We start from the raw sequence: 20319 nt of genomic DNA, 5'->3' as shown, positions 1-20319 counted from the left end.
TAAAGCTATGATGCGAGTAATATACTTATAAATAGGTAACAGGGCGTATCACAATTAAACTAAAACTTCAATTAATCATTTAACATTTATGTATACATAATTGCTCCAACAAACTTAACATTCTCATACTTGATGTTGTGTTCAACTTCAAACGAACTTCGAACTTTTTCACCTTTTCTAATTCCTATAGATAACCATTATTTGTGATGTTGAGTATAGTAACAAATTGGTTACAAGATATTCGAAATGTGTTTTTGTCAAAAAATTTTAGTGTCAATAATTTGTATAAACTTATTATGTTTGGAAACAAATCTTTGCGCAAAAAACATTAGCAAATTACCAATTGGAGATTATTCAGGAAATTATAGTTATTTAATAACCGGTGGTTATCGTCCTAAGAAAGATAATTTAAGCAAATATGTTGTCTCCATACGCGGAAGCAAATATAAACGATATTTTGGTGATGATCACAACTGTGGCGGCTCCATAATCTCACCCAAAATTATTCTTACCGCAGCCCATTGTGTTTGTAGGGGGTAACTCTGATGATGATTCTTAAAAAAAAAAAATCTCAATGAATAATTAAGCATTTCTATAACTTCAGCAGAAGCCGATTGCGATTGAAGCCGTCAGATTTATCGGTCGTTGCTGGAACACCGAGGCGTTTAGTAGCCACTGAAACAACACAAGTATTAAAAGTAGAAAAAATCATTAGACACGACTATTACAAGCCTAAATCTTTTCGAAATGACATTGGTTTATTACGGTTGGTAAAAAATATACACATAGATGGTGTTTCAACACAGAGGATAGGTCTGCAAACCAACATATTACCTCCACATACACAATGCACAGTGGTTGGATGGGGTCGAGTTTTTTTCGTGAGTAAAGAATATTATATTCAAATAGGAACTTATATATTTCATTAGTTATCGTAGAGAGGACCAATGCCAGATTTAATATTACATGTTGATGTCTATATTTTGCCAAGCGACTATTGTAATTCTAAAACTGATAACTTTGCTTTTGGCATGATGTGTGCTGGCGATGAGAATGATTATGAGAGAGATGCGTGCAGTGGTGATTCTGGTGGGCCGCTGATATGTGATGAAAAGGTAACGGGTATTGTATCATTTGGTTATGGCTGTGGTGAACCCGGTTACCCTGGATATTATACTAATGTGACTTCATATATTGATTGGATTCGCAAGAATGGATTCAGTCAATTAAAACCCGAAAACTTAATTTTGCTAATTGTGTTGCAAATTTGCATAGTCAAAGGTGTATGAATAAAGAATTATCCAAATGACGGATTGTGAACTAACGGTTGATATTATTGCATCAGTTAATCAAAATAGCAATTCTTATTAGGAATGGACAATAATTTGAAGTAAGTGAGCATATTAAAAAAGTGGATTAATTAATGTGGACGAATTAATGATTAACCGATTCGTTGTCAGACTAGGTGCCGTAGAAAGTCTATTTACAATAACGAAAATTGAGGTTTCATATGTAGAGTAATTTCTAAAGCTATGATACAAGTAATACATACATTTGTACCGAGTATGATATCAATTCATTTTCATTTAATTTAATATTTATACTTACTCCCACAAACTTAACACTCTCTAACTTGATGTTATCTTCTACTTTCACCAAACCTTGAACTTTTTCACCATTTCTACTTCGTAAACATATGTACATACATAAACATTTACGATATTGAGTATAATATCAAATTGGTTACAAGAAATTCGAAATGGGTTTTTGTCAAAAAATTTTAGTGTCAATCATTTTTATAAGCTTATTACGTTTGGAAACAAATCTTTGCGCAAAAAACAATAGCAAATTAGCAATTGGAGATAAATCAGTAAATTATAATTTTTTAATAACCGGTGGTTATCGCCCTAAGAAAGATAGTTTAAGCAAATATGTTGTCTCCATACGCGGAAAATATTATCAATATTTTTTTGGTGATGATCATTTCTGTGGGGGCTCCATAATCGCACCAAAAATTATTCTTACCGCTGCGCATTGTCTTGTTGTTGGGTAATAGTTTGATGATACTTTTATAAAATCTCAATGAAAAAATAAGCATTTCTATAACTTCAGCACGAACGCAATACCATTGAACCCGTCAGATATATCGGTCGTTGCTGGAACACCGAGGCGTTTATTGATCACTGAAACAACACAAGTGCTTAAAGTTGATAAAATCAAGAGACACGAATTCTACAATCCAGCCGATTTCCACAATGATATTGCCTTAATATTCTTGACAAAAAATATATATGAAGATGGTGTTTCAACACAGAGAATTGGTTTGCAAACCAAAATAGTATCTCCCCAAATAATATGCACCGTGGTTGGATGGGGTCGACTTTTTGTTGTGAGTAAAGGTTATTTTAAACAAAGCGCAATTTATACTGTTATTTGTTCTAGAATGGGCCATCTCCAGATTTAATATTACATGTTGATGTCTATATTTTGCCAAGCGACTATTGTAATTCTAAAACTGATAACTTTGCTTTTGGCATGATGTGTGCTGGTGATGAGAATGATTATGAGAGAGATGCGTGCAGTGGTGATTCTGGTGGGCCGCTGATATGTGATGAAAAGGTAACGGGTATTGTATCATTTGGTTATGGCTGTGGTGAACCCGGTTACCCTGGATATTATACTAATGTGACTTCATATATTGATTGGATTCGCAAGAATGGATTCAGTCAATTAAAACCCGAAAACCTAATTTTGCTAATTATGTTGCAAATTTGCATAGTCAAAGGTGTATGAATAAAGAATTATCCAAATGACGGATTGTGAACTAACGTTTGATATTATTGCATCAGTTAGTGGTTTAATTAATACATTTGTACCGAGTATGATCTCAATTCTTTTTCATTTAATTTAATATTTATACTTACTCCCTCAAACTTAACACTCTCTAACTTGATGTTATCTTCTACTTTGACCAAACCTTGAACTTTTTCACCATTTCTACTTCGTAAACATATGTACATACATAAACATTTACGATATTGAGTATAATATCAAATTGGTTACAAGAAATTCGAAATGGGTTTTTGTCAAAAAATTTTAGTGTCAATCATTTTTATAAGCTTATTACGTTTGGAAACAAATCTTTGCGCAAAAAACAATAGCAAATTACCAATTGGAGATAAATCAGTAAATTATAATTTTTTAATAACCGGTGGTTATCGCCCTAAGAAAGATAGTTTAAGCAAATATGTTGTCTCCATACGCGGAAAATATTATCAATATTTTTTTGGTGATGATCATTTCTGTGGGGGCTCCATAATCGCACCAAAAATTATTCTTACCGCAGCGCATTGTCTTGTTGTTGGGTAATAGTTTGATGATACTTTTATAAAATCTCAATGAAAAAATAAGCATTTCTATAACTTCAGCACGAACGCAATACCATTGAACCCGTCAGATATATCGGTCGTTGCTGGAACACCGAGGCGTTTATTGATCACTGAAACAACACAAGTGCTTAAAGTTGATAAAATCAAGAGACACGAATTCTACAATCCAGCCAATTTTCACAATGATATTGCCTTAATATTCTTGACAAAAAATATATATGAAGATGGTGTTTCAACACAGAGGATTGCTTTGCAAACCAAAATAGTATCTCCCCAAATAATATGCACCGTGGTTGGATGGGGTCGACTTTTTGTTGTGAGTAAAGCTTATTTTAAACCAAGGGCAATTTATACTGTTATTTGTTCTAGAATGGGCCATCTCCAGATTTAATATTACATGTTGATGTGAATATTTTCTCAGCCGAATATTGTAATATTAGAACTTGGAACTTTGCTTTTGGCATGATGTGTGCTGGTGATGAGGATGATTATGAGAGAGATTCGTGCAGTGGTGATTCTGGTGGGCCGCTGATATGTGATGAAAAGGTAACGGGTATTGTATCATTTGGTTATGGCTGTGGTGAACCCGGTCACCCTGGATATTATACTAATGTGACTTCATATATTGATTGGATTCGCAAGAATGGATTCAAAAAATTAAAACCCGAAAATTTAATATTGCTAATTGCGTTGCAAATTTTCATAGCCAAAGGTTTATGATTTGAAAAATATGCAAATGAAATGAAAACTAACGGTTGTTCTTATTGCAAAAGTTCAATGAAATAATGCTACAATGCTTATTAGGAATGGTTGTTTAGGTGATTGAGATATGAGTAAAGTGTTCTCAATAATTTGAAGTATGTGAGCGTGTTAAGAGAGTGGTTGAATTAATGAGGGCGGATTAGTGATTTACCGATCTGGTGTCAGACCACATTAGCAAAATAGCCATTGGCAAAGGCTGATATAAGTGCTACTAATGTACATATCTTTAAATATTAGTTTGTATGAGAAACAATACACATACATACATACATACATATAAGTACACATCACATTTGTAGCAGCTAAGATCACAATTAAACAATTAAAAACCGCAATTGCTCATTTTATATTTATGTATAAATATTTATATGATGAATGCATATGTACATATGTATGTATTTATATACTTGCTCCCACGACCATAACGCTCTTATACTTGTTATTTTAGAACAAAGTAATAGTTGAACTTAGTTCGCCGATGAAAACGTAACGATAGCGTTTGTAAGTACTACTTAATGTACATAAGTACAAACTTACACACAAAGTATATTTCCTACTTCATTTAATGGCACTAAATGATTTGAAAATTCGCACCAAGGATGGTGAAGTGCTCGGTACTCGTGAAATATTATTTGAGAAATCACACGTAGTCCAAGAAGCGAAAAAAGTAACGGATCAAGATGGTTGTATATCATTGAATAAAATAACATCAAACATTTTGCGTCGTATTATCATATGGGCCGAAAAATGTGAGGACGAGTCTTATAATTTGGACAATATCAACATGGAAAAATGGAAACAACAATTTTTGGATGTCGATAATGAGACATTATTCCAAATAATTAGCGCGGCAGATGACTTACATCAAAAGGAACTTGTCAATAGGGCTATAACTAAAGTAGCTAGAGGTATCAGTGACAAATCAGCACCGGAAATAGCGAAATATTTCAATTTACGTTCAAAAAACGTACACTTGTGATAATACAAATTGAAATCTTTTTCAACTGTTACAAAAATAACAACAACAACAAGACAAAAACAACCAGTATCCAATTGGTTTCGAAAATACCTGCAATATACGCACCGGCTCCTTTTATTATTCGATGTTAGACTGCAAAAACTCCTATGGCTGAATCATTTTGACGTTGTAATGAAAATTTGTTAAAAATGTAAGCGGAGTTCGTTACTTTTTCCAACAAAATACTTAAAATATGTATAATTCTGTAACTACAAATAAATGCTACTTTCAAAAATAATGGTAGACGCCACACATTTGTTGAATGGCTTCCAACTTCACAGTAAACTCTATACTACTGTCATATTTTTTGTATCTAGTAGGGATTTTTATTCAAAAGTTAAAATGGCAATAATACTATAAATATATATAAGGTGGCAGCATTCAATCAACGCAGCTGTTTCGGCACTCACATGAAATTGTTGGTTCGCATGTGTATACGTTGTGTGCATTTTACTCTCACAAATATGTTTCTGCTAATTTTTTCGCGTTAAACTTTTGTGCGCGTTGTACGACAAATAATTCATGAATTTAGAGTTTAATTTTGCAGTGAAATAAGTAGTGAATCCCTAGCAGGGAATATACTGAAAGTTAAGTTACGAGAGTACTGAATTTTGCTATTAGAAAGTGTGTATGAATAATGTTGAAGCGCGTAAAGTTGCAGTTGGTTGTTATATAGGTGCGGTTGCGAGGGGGAGGTAATCGTCTACTATCAGTAAAATAAAATGTGCCAACGTAACGTTGTTAGTTACGAAACGTAATGAAGACCGCTTTGTGATTGTTATGTGTGTTTCTCCCATTGCTTTTGACCTGAAAAAGCGTTGCCACTTTTCCTACATTCATGATTATTGCGTTTGTTTTGATCGCGCTAAATTCGCGTCGGTAAAGCAGATCGCTCAGTTTTCGCGGATAAATGTCGGTGAATGCTGTTTGGTGTAACAAATATTTTTAAACACAATAAATTACGCTTCTCTTGAAAGTTAAAGAATAATAATTTGTGCTATCATTATTATTGATACATTTTGTGTAAAATAACAGGGCAATGGATCATTTCCAAACTTCGTTAGACCCACGAAAGCAGGAGCTGCTGGAGGCGAGATTCCTTGGAGTCAGGGTAAATATTTGTTTAAACAATTAGTACAAGTTAAACATAACATACATATGTGTATAAGCGTACATACATATGTCAATGTTTAAAAGATATTCTTCTTTTAACTATGTATATAAATGTATTCTATTTAAGTTGCAAGTTTATAATTTTGCTCAAATGTTATCACGTGTATTGTGCTGTGTGTGCTAGTGTTCCAATTGGTTGACACGCTTGGAAACTTCATAAAGTAGTTAATTGTCAACATTTCATTACACCTAATCGTTTCTAATTGGAAAAGGTGTTCTCTTTGGATCGGTAAACTTGATATGTCTATATAATAATGCGTATTCGCAATTCGTATTATTATTATTGTTATTCTTATTATTAATAGAACAAGTAATTTACAACAAATACTGTAAGCTATGCACGTAGTTATTTTCCTCTTTCTAATCTTTTGCCTGTTTTTCTTCACGGTCAAGATTACCAACTTTACCAGCTCCAGTCTGTATTATGTCCTAAGTGCTGGCTATCGTTGTTAATACTAGGGTTAATAATGTCGAAATGCTTTTCCTTTAGTTAACCACACTTCAATTTCCTGGCATGCACTGCCCTCTCTTGTAGTTTCGATATTCACGACTGTTTAGGTAGGTGCTACCTTCAATGTTTCCTTTGCCACCGCCACATGTATTTCCATTTCTAGCATTGCCAAGTGCTGTGGATGGCATTACCAACTGATAGCCGAAGTGTTTTGTTGCTGAGATTTTCAGTTTCGTTGCAACAGCAACTCTTTCAGCAACGTGCTGTCTCTGCGGTTTGTTTGCTATTCGCCGGTTATATGAGATTTTCCGTATTGAGACTTGGCCAACACATTGCCTTTGGCCGACTTAATTTGGCGTTTGTTGTGTATTTTTGTTATTGTAAATGCTACATTTATTATGTTCTGCGATAGTAAAGTGAAAAAAACAGAAAATTATATAAATATTACAGTAAGCAAAACGAAAATTTGCGCATGTTGATATATTTTTTGCTGTTGATTTGTAGAAAATGTAACTCCAAAGAAAATCCAAAAAAATTCCAACATAAGTGTAACAGTGCTGTTCATCGTGTCATTGAACGACGACGTTGCGAGTGTATTTACTTATACAAAGGAATATATCATTAGATCAGGTGACATATCCAGTAGTAAACGCTAGTGTAGAGTAGATAACAACAAAAATTATGCCACTAATAAAACAACGAAAAATGAGTCGTTATAAGGTTAGTGCCAAGAAAAGTAAACAAATATTTATGTAAATATAGGAATATAAACAAATATTTATGTAAATATACAAACATACATATTTATTTATTTGAATATAAATACATTAATATGTTGAAAGTAATGATTTTACGTTTTTAAATAAAAATTTGTTGTAGTGTATGAATACAAATAGCAGTAAATCAATATTAATAATTTGCAATAAATATATATATAATTTTATTAAATTATGTAGGTTAGTTAATCTTAATTGTTTAGATATGTTATGGGATTAATGCATCGCTAAGCGCAACACACTATTTGATATTTGAAATATAGCGTTTAAAATGCTTTAATATGCAGTTAAAACAATTTGAAAAATTGAGAATAATGAGCCATACTTATTGATTATATGTGAAAAGTCAAGATTTCTTAATATATTTTACAAAACATGTTAAGTGAGCTTTGTATCATTGAAATATGTATTATATATGCAATTTTAACTGAACGCTAAAATTCGCTATGATATCTCTTTGACATCAAGCGTTTTGGTGATACTATTAGGGCACTCTTTTTTACTATTTCTATAATCTTGTACTTTAAATAAATAAAAACTAAATTTTGAAAGTTGTCTTGAATAAATACACCTAGTACCACTGCTGATTCGAATATGGATTTTGTTTAACGAAAGTCGAAAATCCAATTAGAACCTGTGATATGTTTGAGATTGAAAATCCAAATTGGTTTTTTTGAGTTTAAATAACAGTAGAATTAATAAATTTTGTAAAAAAATCGGCAGTCGGGTATATGATGACATAATGCGTTCGACAACATGCATGCATCTCTGTAAGTGCTACAAGCAAGAAGAGACGCAAATATTTGTATATAATCTTACAAGTGTACTTACTTATATATGTACATACATACTTACATATGTACCAGCAAACAAATATGCGTACTTGCAACACAAACGGCCCATTAATGGTTCCTATATTAGCGCTACGATTGGGTACACTGGCTCCTCTTTCTTATTGGGGTTGGACGCCATATTGTGTACGTGTATGCTATGCTCGTGGACGCCCCCTTGTTTTCAACGCTTATTTGTGGTTGCGTATACGCCATGGTGTTACCCGGTTGTTTTGCCATACCTACAGCCTTCGTGGGAGATGATACGGTTTAATAAAATTCTTGCTTCCGCATGTACACACTATATTCTCGATTCTTGTGTGAATTTATGTACCTATGCATATACAATATTTACATATATTGTATGTATTAATATGATTTTTTTCGTGTGAAACCCTTTTCAAATACAAATATACATATTTATATGTATTTAGCATTTTCATGGTAATTCTGAGCATTAAATGTTACTTGATAATGATTACCAAATTTAACCAAATATTTTTAATTGCATTGTTTTTTTTTTGTTTATAAAAAGGCAATGTTTAGTCATATTAAGAAAAATACTTACTCATTGCAATCGTTGATATTTTTTACAAAATGTAATTTTTAGCCGTTACAATTGATCGAAAAGGCCTTCCTAGTAACATTTCAAACGAATTATGCTTTGGTAACCGGGGTACATCGATTTTCGGGTGAGATACGTTTTCTTGTTTATATCAAAGGGCTGAATGCATAATTCTTTCGAGCTAATCTGAAGCTGAAAAGTGAAAACGAAGCGGAGGGTCCATCTATTTTCTATTACTTAGTCAATTTGTAAGCCGGTTAAAGATTCGTATATCTCATGTCGACTCTTTACTCTGTAGTTGGAATTGTCGGACTGACAGATTACACAGATCTACAGATTTGACTAATATCTTTTAGTGGTTTTGCAACAGTTCGCGTGTAATACTTCAATAGTTGGCGCATTGTCATAGCAGTACGACCAAAGGTCAAAATTTTTCATGTTTGTTTCTTAAATTACTCAAGAACAAGTAAGGAAGGGCTACGTTTGGGTGTAACCGAACAATATATACGGTCGCAAGTTTTTTATTTAATTTTATCAAGATAACAGACAATTTTACATATTTACATATATTCGGCTTTATGCCACTAAAAAAAAACAAGAAAAAACGTTAACTTGGGCTGTACCGAAGCTAATATACCCTTCACAGGTGCATTTCTTTTAGTAACTATGTGTTTAAGCAAATCTAAAGACGTAAGAAGAAGTAAGTAAAAAATAAGAAAACACTTTACTAATCCTTTTTAGCCAGGTTGTTTGCTAGAAACATTAAGGTTATATAGTTAACCGATCTGAATAATTTCTTCGGCGTTTATATTATTACCTTAAGCAGTAATCCATGTCAAATTTCGTGAAGATACCACGTCAAATGTGAAAATTTTCCACACAAGCCATTGATTTCGATCGTTCGGTTTGTATGGCAGCTATATGCTATAGTGAACCGATCTGAACAATTTTTTCGGAGATTAAATTATTTCTATTAACAATAACTCACACCAAATTTCGTGAAGATATGTAGTAAAATACGGAAGTTTTCCATACAAGCCCTTGATTCCAATCGTTCAGTTTGTATGGCAGCTATATCATATAGTGGTCCGATATCGGCAGTTCCGACAAATGAGCAGCTTCTTGAAGAGAAAATAACATCTGCAAAATTTCAAAACGATATCTTAAAAACTGAAGGACTAGTTCGTATATATACAGACAGACATACGGACGGAGAGACAGACAGACGGACATGGCTAAATCGACTCAGTTCAACATACTGATCATTTATATATATACTTTATAGGGTCTCCGACGCTTCCTTCTGGGTGTTACAAACTTCGTGACAAACTTAATATACCCTGTTCAGGGTATAAAAATCATATATAATATATGGGGGCTGGGGTAATTCCTGGACCGATTTCAACTATTTTTGCCTTCAAGCTATGTTCACTGCATTTTGATACATATATTTTTAAGATATCTCATATTAACCAATATACATTTTTTTAGCATAGACGCACATTATAAGTCTGAACACATCTCCTTCCACTTTCTTTATAATATCTAAGAGATTTAAGTTTATTTTTTGTAAAAAATACGAATCTCTGTGCAGTCATCATGTTTGATATCGGTGATTTTTATACTGGCTATGCCATATACATACGAATTGCAGTTTCCGTGCAAAGTTTTGTTTCGATATCTTCACTGGTGCTTTATTTATATATTGTAAAGTGGACGAATCAGATGGACTACAAAATTGTATTATAAGGAAAGTAGGCGGGGTGGTTAACCCATTTCGCCCATTTTCAAACTATAGCATTTGAATGCCTAAACAGTATTATAAACCGAATTTCGAAATAAAATTGGTCGAGTAGTTTCTGATTATCTCTTTTTTGACCCATGGCGGCGTCACGTTCATTTCAAATTTTGTATTCTAGTTTGTACCATCTTCAACTTGAAATTTAAAGTTTCTGGTGTTTTTCCTTACTGAATGAAAGTAATTTCCAACATAAGCTTTGTGTGGGAGTTAGGCGTGGTTAAAATTCGATTTCTTCCCTTTTCCTTCTACATAACTACATGTGTCTAAAGTTATTGACTCCAGAAAGTCTTGTTGATATAGCTTTGATGGGTCACGAGATATATACCAAAAATCTATTTGGGGGCGGGACCACGCTCACTTTACCAAAACAAAATACATCCAAATATGCTCCGCCCTAGTACGAGGGCTGTTATATATATTTCTGGCCTAATAATGAAAATAGGAATATTTATCAACGAAAATGGTTTTATTGTTTTTCAAAATATTCTCTATTCTCCATCAAGATTTATACACTTTTGCATGCGCTCAAACCAATTTTCGAAGCACTTTTTTGAGCCTTTTTTTGAGCGATTGTCAAATTGTGCGGGATCCAACGGGAACAAACCTTTTTTACGCCCAGGTGTTCATGCAATATCGAATGTATGCTGGTGGGAGAAATGCATAGGCCTGCCTCTATCTGAAGGTATGTTACATGACGGTCTTGCATTATCAGTTCACGGCTGTTTTTGGACGACCTTCACGGAATTCGTCTTTGAGCGAGCGTCGACCACGATTGAATTCATTGTACCAGTTTTTCACAGTGCTATAGGATGGTGTTTCATACAAAGATTTTAGTTCATCGATGCACTCTTGTCGCGATAATCCACGTCGAAAGTTGTGAAAAATGAAAGTTGCACGAAAATGTTCACGAGTTAATTCCATTTTTAGGCCGAGATGAATTTTTTAATTCCCTGTAAATAAAACAATACACGATTAAATGACAAAACGTTCTGAGTGATGTTATGCTAAAAAATGTCAAACTTTCCAATGGAAATGTCAGATTGCACCTGGCAACACTTAGTGTTGCCTAGTTCAGAAATATATATAGCAGCCCTCGTATGATCCTATATATGTACCATCTGTGCTTTCCTAACTTTATTTAAGGTTTAGTTGTGTCAGTTTATCTATTTTTGTCATTTTGGCAATGGTCCGATTTCGCCCATTTGTGAAACGAGTTCGTATTTCGTATGGTGCCAAGAAACACGTTTACCAAATTTCGTCAAGATATCGCAATTTTTACTCAAATTATCGCTTGTACGGACGAACAAGCGGACGGACATACATACATACAGATACATATGGATTTCAACTCTACTATACCCTATATATACCATATATCTAACTCGTTCAGTTTTAGGACTTACGTTTGTAACCGTTATATGAAGAAAACTATTAAACTCTCTTAGCAACTTGTTGCGAGAGTATCAAAATGCCATCAAGGATCTGATGACACTTATTGTAGTACGATGATATGTCCTTATCGGCGACCTCATTCTACTGTGGTCTGAGGATAGCAAAAAGCAACTGAAAATACTTTAGATGCAACTTTGTCTTAATTTTTATAGATTTGCGACACGGTGAATGGGTCGTTTGTGCACTCGCACTACACACACCTTTCTCATGCAAAATTTTTCCTGAACAATAATGGCAAAACCTTTACATTGGCATATGTAGAGTGTTACCTATATCGATCTATATTATTCTATAGTTATCCACAATATTTTAAACATCCACTTGGTTCATTGTTTTCGGTGCCATATAAACACGATATGAACTTTTCAGTCTGCCTGGTATTACATATATTTTATCAACACCTTATATGCTACCGAGATCATTTTTGTAATCCCTTTATGCAATATCATTTTTAGTATACTCGGCAAAATATTTTTCTAATCTCTAGAACCTTTGCTATAATTTGCAGATGTAATAAAATTTGCACTCTCCCCTCTCCAAGCTCAATGTATACATAATTTATATGTATGTGTATGTGTATTGTATGTTGTTTTAGTTGTTTTTGCAATGAGCTTAGATTTCTGCACATTTTAACTTAGATACACATAAACTCAACACAGCATCGGAGCTGCCACAAAATAGGTGGTCAGGGTGCTTGTTAGCCCGTTCGGAGCTAGGCTTTTAGGTCCCTGGCGTTGAATAGCGTTGCAGCGCATTTCGGTACAGTTGGGAGGTATTGAAGTTGTTGTCATGCAAGCGAGCACAAACACATGCATATCTAGTTACATATGTATGTATGTATGTATGTAGCTGTAGGGAGCAAACAAGCATATGCACTTTTATAGGATGTACGCACCTTAGAGTGGACCGAGTATGTATTTGAAATTTAGAATTTTTGGCATTTGCAGCAAGTATGAGTGTGAGCGAGTCGAATGTTGCACACACACAACAAATCCGACACGACAGCTGCACAAAACAAAACAACAATTGCATTCACCATATTGCCCACTGACAGGCTACCTATCTACCTCGCCTATTATTATGGTGGCAGTTGGGGCAGAGATTGCACTGCCCGCTGCGTCGTCGTCGTCGTTGTTTGGGCTGTGTTGCATTACTTCGATTATTGCTCAGGCTCAAGTGCAATCATTGGCGTGTGCTTTGTTGTTGTCACGTCGTTGGCGGAAGCTTTTGGTCATTGCATTAACTGTATATATGTATCTATATTGTTACGTTGCGCTTGCAAGCTCCACTTGTTGTTATTGTTAGTTATAAGTAGTTGTTGTTTTTGCTTGTTGATGGCTGTTAGCTGTTGGTTGTTGGTTGTGTTTCGTGACTATTTTGACGCTATCGATGGTACTGTTTCATTTCTACTTACATGCAATTCATATTCATCTGCATATTTCGTATGCTCTGCCTTTCGCGTTTCACTCATCGGCTGCACCACAGCATCAGCACCACCACCGACACTACCAACAACATCGAATGGTGGTACTCGTTGTTATTGTTGTACGTTTTGTTGGTGCTTCGTCGGCACCTGCAACCTGCAACAGATTGAATATTGCACATAAACATATATACATACATACATATATGCATACATATATACCTACATAAATATATATGCTCATATATATATATATATGTATTTATGTAGGTATATATTGTGAATTTCATTCCATTTCAATGCACACGTTGCTTCGTTTATATGCCTGAGTAGTTGTTGCGAACGCATACAAATGTTGACGCACACTCCACTTCATTCATATTTACATGAGTGCAGGCCTACATACTCATAGATACTGGCACGAGGCTTCTGTTGTGTTGCCTATTTACATTTGATCTGATTCCTTTCAACTTGTTCAACTTTAGCTTAGCTGCGATAAATTTTACGAGTTGGTTCAATGTTTTATTGGTGCCTATATCGATATTTTCACCTATCAACAGGCGATGAATTATCGCTTTAGTTGTTGAAGAACTTGCAGGTACATGATTCTAATGGTTTAGTGCTAAACACCGAAGTAATGTAACACGATAGTGAAACAATGTTGATGATTCTAGATTGGTTAGTCAAAAACACCGAAATTTGAGGTGTAAATAATATATAATATGTAATAAGGAAACGATTTGGGTACTGAGCAATATTCTTCTCTTCACGAAAAATATCACTTATGACGGTCTAAACAAAGAGACAAGGCAAGGCAACTGGTGGCCTAACCTCTAATGACGTGACTAGCATTTTGGAAACATTTATTTTTTTACTTAAATTACACTCAAGGGTCCAGAAATATTACTTAAGGGGATATTCTGGTCTAGTATTTTGAAAAAAACTATTTTTTTTTGCATATTTTGAAAGTTTAGACTTTAAAAAATATGACCTTGGAAGGATTTTTCAAAATTCGACTTATTTTCGGAGATACAGACGATTTTGTGACGTGGCGTCCGAGCCGCCCGAGCGGTCTCCTAAACTTTAAACGCGTTTTTCTCGAAACTACTTTTTTTGAGGTGGTTGACATGATATCTCAAGTTCTACTGAACCGATTCCTTTGAAATTTGGTATATATCTTCTTTATACAATGCTCTATCGTGTCTGCCTTGGATTCCCAAAAAAAATGGTTTGAAGTATTTTTAAAAAATTCGAAAAGGTCGAAAAAATCGAGTAAAAATTTTTTTTTTGAAGTCGGCGCCATTTTGTTATTTTTGTTTTGAAAATGGTCAACCCGATAATGACATCTTACTAATGAAGGATCTTCTTGTTTAGATCTCTACAAGGGTTGAAATCACGTCAACCAGGACGCACCGTTTTTTTGAAGCCTCCATTCTACCGACCCGTATCTCGACGAATTTTGTTTTTTTTTCTTGCAATTTTTTTTTACATTATTAAAATGTCAATATCAAAAAATGGATAGTAAAAATGTTTTTAATATTTTTTTGTCTTAGTTTAAAAAATTCCTAAAATGCATGCGTCTAGACCAGAATAAGGGGGAATCGATAGAATAGTGAAAGCATTACGCCATTTTTGCGAAAAAAAGGAGATATAAATTTAAAAATATAATAGAGTCGTCTGTCCGTTCCGACATTTTGTATCAATACCTCAGTTTAAAAGTTTTGTTAAAAACTCAAATCTAAGAAGATTAATCTCAAAATTAGAGAATTTTTAAGGGCTCTAAACTGGCAATACGCTTTTATATAAAAGGTTTTTCAATAGGGGAAAAGTCTCGTCAAGAGGCAAAATATGCATTATTGGCCAGGCAGCAATCCATACGTACCCCATGAGTCACCATTATATTCCGAAAAAATTACTGTTTGGTGCGGTTTATGGGCTGGCGGCGTCCCTGGGCCCTTCTACCGTGATGATGACGACCGGCACGTTACTGTGAATACCGCTACCGAATATGTTTGGCCCGAATTGGATAATATGGACTTGAACAATATGTGGTTCCAATAGGACAAGCCTCACAGCGAATGTCACAATCGATTTATAACAAGTTTAGTGAACGTGTTATCTCACGAAATGGCCCAGTCAATTGGCCGCCTCGGTCGTGCGATTTGACGCCGTTAGACTATTGAGGGGCTACGTCAAGTCTATGGTTTATGACAACAAGCCAGCGACGATTGATGAACTTCATACGAATATCGTATCTGAAATTGCAGCAGTATCGGCCGATTTATGCTTGAAAATCTTCGAAAATTGGGTTGAGCGTCTGGACTTTATGTATTTAAAAACTCACTAAAGGTATTAAAGAATAGCTCAAGCGCTTGTTTGCTCGTATATTTGCCTCTGATTTTTCTAAGCTCATGTATACTTTGCTTTTCAAATAACTACTTAATACAGTGTCAAGGGAATCAAACCCGGATATATGTATTTCCAGATAATGTTATTTTTTTATTATATTTGAGGGGCAAGGAATGTTTGATGCAAAAACTGAAGACTTTTTGATCAAACGATGACGTTCCATGGACCAGGAATGGATTTTTCGATTATCACAATTGAGGTTCGATTTTTCGATTAATTGAGTATTAACGGCGACAAACGTTTTATCTTTTCAAATTTTCAGTGTAAAATGTTGATTTAGGTGGTCAAGCGAGTTAAAAAAAAAACTGCTAAAAGATCTACTTACAAATTCAATAAATAATTATTTACTAAAGAACAATCTAATCACCACCTACACGCAAATCACAGCTAATAATAAAAACAAGTGTTTCGCAGTGATCCCGTAACCATGACGAGATCGAGATCACACGAACACCGTTCGTCGTACAATAAAACTAAATTGTAGTGGCATTGTAATGGCGATACTATGCAAGTAATATCACTTTTTGCTATTGTTGCTTTAATTGCATTTATTGAGTTCAAATTCTCAACACAGTTCAACGAACTAAAAACCAGAAAATGCAGCAAAATGATAAAACGAAATAGCAAAATATATCTCAAGTGCTTATTGTTGGAGGGGCAATGGCTACCTTTCCAACGCACAGACAAAGTCTATGTGTCTACAATGATGTAAATAAATATATACATATGTACCTATAAATATGTAACCATATACACAGTTAAGCATGTACATAAATATGTGCTTTGATTATGCAGTGGCGAAACGATCGATCCAGGGCTCTTGACTGCCGCACGTATTGGCTACTCTTTGCCAACATCGCACGCTGCCATGAAAAACTTTGGTGTAGATCTCATTTAAAGCATACATATCAATAGCTGTAGTACATATATAGAAATGAATATACTTACTACAAGCCAATTGTATTTATTTACATGGCATTTAATCGTTTAGGCTTACCTTATAGGTATATCCTATGTATAATAGCCACATAAAAGGTGCATTCCAATGTTAGCAAAAGTCTGGAAAATAGTTTTTTTCATCGAGTGATCCTTGTGTTTCCTATAGTACTGGCGTTGAGAACTTCTTAAATTAATTGCACAACAAATGGGGCTTAATATATTCTACATTATAATATATAAAAATACAAGTCATCACAGCGATTAGCAATATTTACATTGTAAGACAACCCTGCCGACTTCTGTAAATTCGTGATATCTGTATTGTAACTCTCTCAATCTAATGTAAATGAAGATGAGCCAACATAACTAAATCATCTTACAATTCTAATAAGAGCTTACATTTAATGGCGTAATCCGATGTTATGGATATTATAGACTTGAAACTAGAGTAAATCAGCGAACTCAGATCTTGGCTAAAAGCCACTGTTGTCATTTGAAGCTCTACCAAGTCAGTCAAATTTGGAGCCTGCCAGATAAAGTGTTTCTTTTTCCCGCCCTTTGGCATTTCTCTTCAGTAAAGTTTTTCCATTTCATAAGATCCAGCAATGAGTCGTCATTATTAAAATTTACTACGGAAATTCGGAGTTAGTGGCCTCAACTGTAAGAGCGCTACGTCCTACGTAGCGATCAGGCTCATTTCTGGCTGAATGGCTTCTTTAATAAGCAAAATATGCGTAATTGGTCAGGCAGCAATGCACACTCCATGAATCACCATTGCAGTTCGAAAAAATAACGGTTTGGTGCGGCTTATGGGCCGTACTTCTTCCGTGATGATCAAGACCAGCTCGTTACTGTGAATGGGAATCGCTACCTTCCAATGATAACCGAATATTTTTGGCCCGAATTGCATGATATGGACTTGGACAATATGTGGTTCCAAGAGGACGGCGCCACAAGCCACACAGTGAATGTCATAATCGATTTATTGAAAACCCAGTTTGGTGAACGTGTTATCTCACGAAATGGCCCACTCAATTAGTCGCCTCGGTCGTGCGGTCGTGCCGTTAGACTATTTCCTGAGGGGCTACGTCAAGTCTATGGTTTATGACAACAAGCCGACGACGATTGATGCACTTCGTACGAATATCGTATCTGAAATTTCAGCAGTTTCGGCCGATTTATGCTTGAAACCCGTTGGAAATTGGGTTCAGCGTTATGCAAGTGGTGGCCATGCAAAAGAAATCGACTTCCTTACATAATGGCATCGAATGTACTTTCACAGGAATAAAGCTTTTTAAGCGCTCTTATTGAAAAACCCTTTATGTGTGTATAAAAACAACAATTTTTAATATTGTATATTATAAAATTATATGAGCTATTACTCAATGAAAAATCGTGATCATGGGGCGATATTTTTTTTTCAAATTTAACGGTAATATTAAATAGCTTATTGAAGTACCTTAACTCCGGAACTCAATTTTTGAATGAATAGTGTAAAATTGTTGCGAAATTTTGCTAATGATCTCAACTTTTGCGGTAACGCCTCCTACTTGGAGATTTGAAAAAATCACAAAATCTGGCTTTATTTTTTACACATTATCTCATACATTGACTTTCGTATAGTATTGGTCAACCCCCTCTTCTCCTCTGCACATAAAGTTGAACTCTTCCATACACACTAGTCCATACGTAACTCATCGACAATTACTCGTTGTTGTTGCCATCGAACTGAAAGAGTTTTGCAACTAGAAACAACAATATGTGATATATGTGTGGTGTCTGTATGTTGGCCACTACTGTCTGCAACAATTATTGGTGTTGAATTGTGTAATAAGCCATGTTGCGATCGCTTTAACGATCAACGGCTAAGCATTGCTCACACAAACACATTATTACCGTATCTCGAACGGTTGTTGTTGTTGGTTAGTTAATTTGGTGATGTTGCAAGACATTTTCGTTGCACATGTGCATATATTATATATATATATAATTGCAAATTATATATGCGGGTAGTGGGCAATGCCCATCGCTCTAAGATACTCATTTATTTATTATTTTTTGTGATTTTTCCAAATTTTTTTTATTATTCTAATAGAAATAACGGCATACATATAAGCGCTAAATAACTAGTAATAATTTCTAAATATTATTTATGAACTGACCACCCCCCTAAAGAGACGCCCTTGATAAAATAAATCCTATGCGACTGTTATTTATGGCCTGACGCCGAATTGTAATGGTCTCTTACGCACATTACATGTTGGATACTCGCACAACTGCAAAATGTCGGATAGCGCACACTGTCCGCCACACTTAGCCTTAGGGCACACACATTAAGCTCCTGACAAATGTTTAGCAAAGTTGAACTCCAGCGTGGACTGCCTAAAGCCTAAAGCAGCGGTGGCAGCCAGTTGGCGTTGGGTAGTCATTGACTTTTCCTGAAATGCATTATACGAGCTACTTTTTTTTTTCCTTTTTTACTTTTACTCTTGTTCTCTTCGGTGCTTCAGTTTTAGCCTCAGCGTTTTGGCCGGTATGCTTTTGTGTGTGCTATGTACAGTTTGCGAAAATCTGCAAGCATATTTAACACGATCAGCATTCAGCGAACATTCGCCGATCGATTGGCGTTGACGTTTGTCCCCAGAATGGCAAATGGGTAAAACTAATCAAACCAGTTTATTTGTTTTTTTTTTTTTTCTTCTTCTTCTCCTTCTACCATACATCATTTTCCATGTTCTGTTTTCATTTATTTGTTGCCTACAGTTTTTATTATTGCTTGGCATTAAAAGATGCATGGAACGCATTGGTATTTTCGAGTGGAAGGAACATTATAATTATTTTTATTGGCTGATGAAATTCACCGTCATATGAAAAGATTTTGCGCGTTGCTGCAGCATACTGGTTACTCTTGTAGGCTAAATAGGAACCACAGGTGGTCGTAGAAATTAGAAACTGATTTAACAAATTTATTGGAATCCAAAATATTCCGTAATGTTGCATCAACTTTCGTTGCTTGATCTGATTAAAAATGGAGTTGTATCCTCATCTGCTTCGAAATCAAAACGTTTAGTGATAAACGGGGTTTCTCTGTAGTTCCAGGATCCTTCTCCTAAACACTTTCCTTCCTTTCCTTTCTGAATCGCCACTGAGTCGTTGATTTTTGTTTCAAGTTAGAGGAAACATTCCGCCTTTTAATAGTCAACACAGATTTGGAATTTAAGACAGAGTCCGATAACATTCCATGTCCCCGCTCCTCTATATAACATAAAGTAGTGGAAACTTGCGATGCGGTTGTATGAGCGCCACTCCTCTCTTTCCTTCGCAGTTCGGC

The 20319-nt window shown here is 34.9% G+C and overlaps 5 protein-coding genes and 1 long non-coding RNA gene across 7 annotated transcripts in view; 5 read left to right on the top strand and 1 right to left on the bottom strand.

Annotated features, from left to right (window-relative positions):
• Positions 1-8: 8 nt before the first annotated feature.
• LOC128921978 (uncharacterized) lies at positions 9-5449 on the bottom strand. Its single transcript, XR_008471264.1, has 2 exons — positions 5221-5449; positions 9-675 (listed from the first exon to the last, which is right to left on the bottom strand). It is a non-coding gene; the product is annotated as an uncharacterized LOC128921978 (long non-coding RNA).
• LOC105215432 (anionic trypsin-2-like) lies at positions 247-1309 on the top strand. 2 transcript variants are annotated; one of them, XM_054231081.1, is made up of 3 exons: positions 247-536; positions 608-881; positions 939-1309. In XM_054231081.1, exons 1-3 carry the CDS (start codon positions 247-249, stop codon positions 1287-1289), a joined length of 915 nt encoding a protein of 304 aa, XP_054087056.1. In that variant the 3' UTR covers positions 1290-1309. The 2 variants fall into 2 exon arrangements, with proteins under 2 accessions (XP_054087056.1, XP_028898220.2); XM_029042387.2 differs by having other exon boundaries at positions 605-881.
• Positions 1452-2813, top strand: LOC128921977 (trypsin I-P1-like). Its single transcript, XM_054231083.1, has 3 exons — positions 1452-2049; positions 2113-2389; positions 2443-2813. The coding sequence occupies exons 1-3, from the start codon at positions 1760-1762 to the stop codon at positions 2791-2793; spliced, it is 918 nt and encodes a 305-aa protein (XP_054087058.1). The 5' UTR covers positions 1452-1759; the 3' UTR covers positions 2794-2813.
• On the top strand, positions 2999-4118 carry LOC128921976 (trypsin-3-like). Its single transcript, XM_054231082.1, has 3 exons — positions 2999-3365; positions 3429-3705; positions 3759-4118. Exons 1-3 carry the CDS (start codon positions 3076-3078, stop codon positions 4107-4109), a joined length of 918 nt encoding a protein of 305 aa, XP_054087057.1. The 5' UTR covers positions 2999-3075; the 3' UTR covers positions 4110-4118.
• LOC105215433 (uncharacterized) lies at positions 4612-5193 on the top strand. The gene has a single exon (XM_011189344.3). The coding sequence runs from the start codon at positions 4717-4719 to the stop codon at positions 5128-5130; it is 414 nt and encodes a 137-aa protein (XP_011187646.1). The 5' UTR covers positions 4612-4716; the 3' UTR covers positions 5131-5193.
• Positions 5450-6056: 607 nt separating the features above from the next.
• The window catches only part of Tlk2_0 (serine/threonine-protein kinase tousled-like 2), a 180098-nt gene continuing 165835 nt past the window's right edge, over positions 6057-20319 (top strand). Inside the window, exon 1 of the mRNA XM_054231069.1 lies at positions 6057-6280. Within this exon, the coding sequence (XP_054087044.1) occupies positions 6209-6280 (72 nt within the window). The 5' untranslated portion in view covers positions 6057-6208. The remainder of the gene's footprint in view (positions 6281-20319) is intronic.

The sequence above is a fragment of the Zeugodacus cucurbitae genome, chromosome 5 (genome assembly GCF_028554725.1).
Source record: "Zeugodacus cucurbitae isolate PBARC_wt_2022May chromosome 5, idZeuCucr1.2, whole genome shotgun sequence".
In the NCBI taxonomy this organism is placed as follows: Eukaryota; Metazoa; Arthropoda; class Insecta; order Diptera; family Tephritidae; genus Zeugodacus; species Zeugodacus cucurbitae.
Note: the sequence above shows the minus strand (reverse complement) of the source record. Positions and strands in the feature narration are given on the sequence as shown.